This window comes from Solenopsis invicta, chromosome 2, assembly GCF_016802725.1.
Source record: "Solenopsis invicta isolate M01_SB chromosome 2, UNIL_Sinv_3.0, whole genome shotgun sequence".
NCBI classification, from domain to species: domain Eukaryota; kingdom Metazoa; phylum Arthropoda; class Insecta; order Hymenoptera; family Formicidae; genus Solenopsis; species Solenopsis invicta.
In genome coordinates, this window is record NC_052665.1 from 21473685 (window position 1) to 21481265 (window position 7581).

General features: G+C 28.3%; 1 protein-coding gene across 4 annotated transcripts in view; it reads right to left on the bottom strand.

Annotated features, from left to right (window-relative positions):
• Positions 1–7165, bottom strand: part of LOC105202478 (activated Cdc42 kinase-like) — a 289383-nt gene extending 282218 nt beyond the window's left edge. Inside the window, exon 1 of one of the 4 annotated variants that reach the window (XM_039459696.1) lies at positions 6875–7159. In XM_039459696.1, the coding sequence (XP_039315630.1) occupies positions 6875–6884 (10 nt within the window). In that variant the 5' untranslated portion in view covers positions 6885–7159. Of the gene's footprint in view, positions 1–6874 lie in introns of all 4 variants that reach the window. The other 3 variants (XM_039459695.1, XM_026139763.2, XM_026139764.2) reach the window with 3 other exon arrangements.
• Between the last annotated feature and the right edge of the window lie 416 nt (positions 7166–7581).

The window sequence follows — 7581 nt, forward strand, 5'->3', positions numbered from 1 at the left end:
ATTCCATTTCCTCCGACCTTCTCACTATCTCCCTTGATCCCTCCCCTTTCCGTAACAACATTCTCCCTTCCTCTCTTATTACCATCAGGAACAAATGGTTTTTAAATCTGTCATCTACGGTTATACCTATGAATATTCAATGTTTGTTACAACTTGGTGAGAATTTCTCCTTAACAATTAATAACAAAAAAGTTGTTATATTTAAATTTATAAAAAATATTGAACGGAATATCAAAAAATTTCCACTACAATTGGCGGTCAGAAACTATTCCATTCCTTTACTTAATAATCTTTTATCTCTTTCTCGTCATAAAAATAAATCACAATTTTCAAATTTAGTTAAGATTACAAAAAGTTTTTTGAAAGACAATCCAAATTTGACAATTACAAAGGCTGATAAGGGTAATATTACGGTTGCTTTGGACAGAGATGATTACACGAATAAATTAAATGAGATGTTGTCGGATGACTTCAAAAAGTTGAAAAATGCACAAATTAAAAATAAGTTCCAATTAGTATCGTTAGACGTTATGTCATTGTTAACAAACGTTCCTTCTGAACTGGCTGTAAACAGTAATCACAAGAGATAAAACCTTATCTCGCAACATTGTAAGATTTCTCGAGACAAATTCGTGGGCGCGGTTCGTTTTGTTCTTGACACGACCTTTCTTAAGTCTTAACTTTTATTGTAGATAGATCTTACAAGGGAACCTCTCGAAGTGTCACACTCCGATTTTAATGAAACTTTATACACATTTAGGTAACATAATTAAATGATTTTAGAAACTATCAGTTGCGGCGCATATTCGGTTTCAAGGCATGAAATCATCCCTTATGTGTATAGCGTTTTTCAGCTTTTTTCGTTATATCTCGAAAACTATTCAAGATATCAAAAAATGTTTTATACAAAAGATTTACAATAAATTACCTCTATTCATTCACGTTAATAACATTTTTTTAAAAATAATTATTTAAACAAACTTTTTTAAATAATTGTTTAAAGAATTCTTCTAAAAAAATATTATTAACAAGAATAAATGGAGGTAATTTTATCGTAAAACTTTTGTATAAAACATTTTTTTTATATTTTGAATGGTTTCCGAGATATAATGGGAAAAACTAAAAATCGCTTTACACATGAGGACTGATTTTACCACTTAAAACCTATATTGGCAGCAAGTCATATTTTCTAAAATCATCTAATTATGTATGTAAAGTTTTATTAAAATCAAGGTGACACTTCGTTTCTTGGCAATAAAGCTTTTAGAACTTTTTAAGAAAAGTATTAATTATTAAGAAAATGATAAAGTGCTATCATTTTCACACCACCTGCCATGAGGTAGATAAGCATGATGCGCTTTTTTTATAGTGATTTCCCCCGTAGGCCTAATCCACTCTCTATTTTTTAATGCACAAATTCCAAATACCATCCTCATTCTCTTGAAAGATATATTATTATTACATAAAAATTCACCCAACTTTTATATGACAAAATATCTTTTATGTTATAATGCTACAAAATAATTAATTTTTATTTTAAATAGGCACAAATTTTGATATTTTAATGGTATCAAGATGACTTATCGTGCCATATATTTCCTGTAATGTATGAGAACATTTTTTATTATAAACAGCGATGAATGCATTTATTATATTATTTTATAACTAATTGTAAATCTTGCTATTAATACTAACGTGATGATTATATGACAAAGTGTTGGCAATTATGATATTCTTCAAAAAAATGCTCCATACAAAAATATTTCTTGCACCAGAAATGCATCGTATTATAACAGGTGCACCACATATAAAGCACAGTGGTATTTCTTGAATATCCTTTCCAGAGAAACAAAAATCGACTGGATTTTCGAAATGTAACGGCCGTTCCTCGATGTATCCACTTTTAAACCAAGCATATTTAAAAAGATTATAAAATCGCGGAGAAGATAGCTGTATATGCGTTAAAGATTGCAATTTAATGATATTATTTGTCAAATGTAAATTAATATTATAATTTAATAACATAACGCAATCACTGAATGTTCTCACAAAGTTTTTCCATATTCTAAATCCATAAACATCAAGAGGTTGAATCATTCCCGTAGTTTTCTTTGGATAGTTAAAATGCGTATATCTTTATCTTTTCTTTGGCATAAATTCTTGCAGATTGGTAAGACAATGTCCGCTCCAAGAATCTAACAACAGCACACTAAAACTTCCAGTAGCGGATACAAACACATTTGTAAATCAAGACTGAAAGTGTTGTGTAGTTAATTTGCCAGATTTTGATGCTGCAACAAAAACATTTGCATGTCTAAACAAAGTTTCTTCTACACATGATCCGAAACTTCCACTCGCTTCTTTCAATACCACGTAGAGAGGCAATTTCAATTGTCTGATTGCAGAAATTATGGGCATAATTGTATAACTGTGCGTGGAAATTTACAATTAGTTATAAAATAATCAATATAATAAATGCACTCATCGCTGTTTATAATAAAAAATGTTCTCATACATTACAAGAAATATATGGCACGATAAGTCATCTTGATACCATGAAAATATCAAAATTCGTGCATATTTAAAATAAAAATTTATTATTTTGTAGCATTATAACATAAAAGATATTTTGTTATATAAAAGTTGGGTGAACTTTTATGTAATAATAATATATCTTTCAAAAGAATGAGGATGGTATTTGGAATTCGTGCATTAAAAAATAGAGAATAGAATACAGAGTGGATTAGGCCTACGGGGAAAACCACAAAAAAAGAGCGCCATGCTTATCTACCTCATAGCAGATGGTGTGGAAATGATAGCACTTTATTATTTTCTTAATAATTAATACTTTTCTTAAAAAGCTCTAAAAGCTTTACTGCCAAGAAACAAAGTGTCACACCTTGATTTTAATAAAATTTTACATACATAATTAGATGATTTTAGAAAATATGAGTTGCTGCCAATATAGGTTTTAAGGGGTGAAATTAGTCCTCATGTGTAAAGCGATTTAGCTTTTCTCGCTATATCTCGAAAACTATTTAAAATATTAAAAAATGTTTCATACAAGTTTCACAATAAAATTACCTCCATTTATTCTTGTCAATAATATTTTTTTAGAATAATTCTTTAAACAATTATTTTTAAAAAATTGTTTAAATAATTATTAAAAAAAAAATGTTATTAACGTGAATAAATAGAAGTAATTTTATTATAAATCTTTTGGGTAAAACATTTTTTGATATCTCGAATAGTTTCCGAGATATAACAAAAAAAGTTGAAAACCGCTATACACATAAGGGATGATTTCGCCCCTTGAAACCGAATATGCGCCGCAACTGATAATTTCTAAAATCATCTAATTATGTTACCTAAATGTGTGTAAAGTTTCATTAAAATCGAGGTGTGACACTTCGAGACGTTCCCTTGTTAGTGCTTTTATGTATTCGTATGATTTTATATATTTTCTCAGACTCAGCCAAACTGCGCGCCGTTACTTTCGGTCATATAACACAGTTGTAATCAAAGAAGAGTTAGTAATATCACTTTTATTAAATTAAAGTTAATTTAATAATACTCGATGCTTACTAGAACCTATATTAACCCCCCCCCCCCCTTGAAAAATCTGTAACAAATTTATTACAAAAAAATATTTTATTATTAGTTATTATTTAATTTTAAATATATAAATTTCCGCCTACAATTTCGCCAATAAAAATAACATATCATCAAAATGCTTTACCATTTTTTTTTATAGTTCTATGGAAATAAATGTATACAAATTTTAAAAAGGAAAATGAAAACGTAAGAAAGTATATTGCATAAGTTTAAAAAAAAAAGAAAAGAGATAAGCAATGTAATTTTCGGCTATTAGAAAAACTTTCCAACTGCTAGTCGCCAATCCCGACAAGTAATACATCATTAAAAAACACGCATGGAGAGGATCACAGATATATAGGTCGTTAACACCTCGGTATAATATTTACGGAACTCCCCAGTGACAATAATATAATACAATACTTTCACGCCTCAAAAAAACTAATAAAAATAAACATCAATAGTGTTTTGAAAAGCTTTTGACAACAGCTATTAGATTGTTGAATTAAAAATAAGGTGTTCCATTAAAAAAAAAGTAATCTGACTTTGACTTTTTAATTTACCATCTAAGGTCATACTAACAAGATAAATAAATATAACTTTTTAAACCCTATAACTGTTATTTGAAACATTTTTTTCATAAAACTTATATTTTCCGAGATAATCCTGTTCCAACTTTTTTGTTACACTTTGTAAATATTGTACCAACGTTTGTTCGAGAGACAACGGGAGACTTATATATCTGTGATTATCTCCCGGTGCGTGCTTTCCAATAATATATTACTTGTCGGAATTAGCAATTAACAGTTGAGAAGTCTTTCTAGTTCAAACTTCTAGAAAATGATGCATTAATCTTAATTGCACTTCTATACAATATTTCTTGTACTTGCCATATTAGACATATTTCTTAACATTAAAAGAATCAGATTTAACAACCCTGCCTAAAAAGACTGTAAGAGCCAATTTAGCTGCAAATACAATTTTTTTCGTAAATGATAAATAAAAAAAAATTAAACAGATATTAATGTATAATATTAATAATACAATTAATGTTTTAATATTAATAACACAATTAATTTATTAAATAAAAAAACTGTTATTGTTACATTAGATTAAATATTTGGTAAATATGGAGAAAATGTTACACCTTATTGATTTCATTAATCTTGATATGTTATAGAAGCGGGGGCACTGATCAACTTTTTCTTATAAAATAATTGGTGGTCTCGTATAGTTTTCAAAATTTGTTTAGACAAACGTCATTTTTGAAATTTCATTATTTTTATAATACCTTATATGTGATGGATAGTATTAAATATGCATTTTAGATCACATTTCATCAATTTTATTGTCCTTTAGATATACTAAAAGATACAAAAAATTAAAGTTTTATAATAAAGGTAAAAGTGACAATCGTTTCTGCTGTATATTTACCAAAATTTTTTTAGTTTGCAATAAAACAAATATAAAATACAACGTTACATACTATGAAATACTCTGAATACAAAATTGTTTTTCAAGCAAACAAATAGATAGATACATGTTAAGATATTCATTTAAATTTATAAAACTTATAAATAGAAAAATAAAATATATGTAAATATAACACCAAATATAAAAAATCCAAATTAGCTCTAATGGTCCTTCTAAGACTTCTAAGTAAACAATTAAATAAAAATTAAACTATAATATATAATTAAAAAACTTTGTTACCAATTAAAAACATAAGAAATAATAAAAAGTTATAAAAGGATATCATATAGAAGCAAATTTGAAAAGTTTGACATTTGACATAAAATTCAACAGCAGTTTGAATTTTATGAAGAACCAAATTGATTATCTTGGACTCTCTAGTGTTAATTCATATGTAAAAAAAATAAAAAAGTGAATGTAGAATGTAGGAGTGTGCATATTAACCCATTCGCACAATAATAGAGAAGTATTATATTAGAAATAGAAATTAAACTTTCAGAATCAGTTTTTCTAAATAAAAAGTACAATAAATACAAATAAATCGGGATTAAATGGCTATAAACATAAATGTTATATAAGATAATCATATAAGATACAACATAATTATTTATTTAGTGTTCATTGGCCATTCAGTCCCAATTCAATCTAAAGTGATTTAAATTATAGAAATGTTTACACTAGATTGATCTTAACAAGAGTAAAATAAAATGTCAAAGTTGCTAAACTAGTAAATCATAAACATGATTTAAAAATTTATACAATAAATAGTATTACTTTTATTCAAGAATAATAATTATCATTTATTTTAATATAAAATAGTAGGCCAAAAGAACAAGCAATATTACAATTTTAAACAATCGTAAGTTTAACTTTAAATCAATGTTAACAAATATCAATCTCAGAACATGTTTTGATCTAATTCAATCTTCCCCAATCGATGCCTACAAACAAGATAAATATTGAGATACATGTATTAGATGCAAGAATCATTAGCAATAATCGCATTGATTTAGAATGGCTAATAGTTATTCTAAATAAGTACACTAAATAATTACACAGATACAAAGTTAATGATATTATTCAGCTCATTGTTGTTTCTAACCCAAAACAACGACAAGCTGGATAATACCATTAACTTTGTACCTGTGTAATTATAGTCTACTTATTCTGGTGAATGTTCCAAATAAATGTGATCTCTGTTAATGATTTTTGCACCTAATATGTGTACCTCAATATTTATCTCGTTTGTATGTGTTGGTTGGGGAAGATCAAGTTTAATTAAAACAGGTTCCGAGATTGATATTTGTTAACATTGATTTAAAATTAAACTTACGATTTTTTATAATTGTAATATTGCTCATTATTTTAGCCTATTATTCTACATCAATTTGTTGTTGACATAAACAAGCTTGTCTGTTATATTTATTTTGGTTGTTTTTATAGTTTAAAATATATTAACTCATATATTATATTTTGATCTTGTTACTGTTAGTTGACCATATGTTGATAATACTCATTATGTTTCGATCCAAAGCGTTTACTACACTTTTTCATGTGTACAATCATAGTTCACTCTAATCTGCTAAAAAAAAAGGATTAAAGTAAATCATAATTAACCCGTTTACATCCAAGAAATTTTACTTCACTCTCGAATGAATCGGGATTGTACAGCTGAATATAAACTAGGCCACTGAAGAAACTGATTCTAAAATTTTAATTCCTATGCATAATATTTAATATTCTTCTGTTATGCGTAGAGTCAAAGGCACAAACTCGCAATCAACATTGCCTATTCGTCGGCCCATACCTGTCATCATTTCGTCGTCCAGATTCTAAAATCACGAGATTTCTCGTCTCTTCTTTCGATTTCTCTTTGCTCTTAAGAGTTCAGTGCAGTACTTAACACTTCTTACAATATTTTTAACTTCCTTGCTTGTCTCATTTGCTCTTATGATCACTTTTAACGAAATCTGGCCTTGCTGGCCTGTGTTAAAGCTTCATAAATTCATAGTATGTATACACACCGGTCATTGCATTCCACGAATGGACAATAGAAACTAAACAAAACAGACGCACGACTTCCTCAGTAAAGGGCCTCGCACATGAAATGCATAATATAATATAAGTAGTACAGTCGTGAGCTAAAAGGTTGCAACACATTTTCTTCGATGGTTTTTGGAATGTAGACTTGCTTATCGATCGGCGAACGTAATTGGTTGGATCCATAGGTAAGACCCAATTACGTTCGCCGTTTGATGAACAAGTCTACATTCCAAAAACCATCGAAGAAAATGTATTGCAACCTTTTAGCTCACGACTGTGCATACAACATAAGACCGATGGACCAATGAGTATCCAGCATAAAATCGCCATATTGATTTACATAAGATTCCCAATGGTCCAGAGACCTTATGCTATGCTTATACTCTGTTATGCATTTCATGTGCGACAGGCCTAATAGGCTTTCTGCAATAAGCTATTAGTTGGTATAAGGCTCAATGCACACAGGACGCG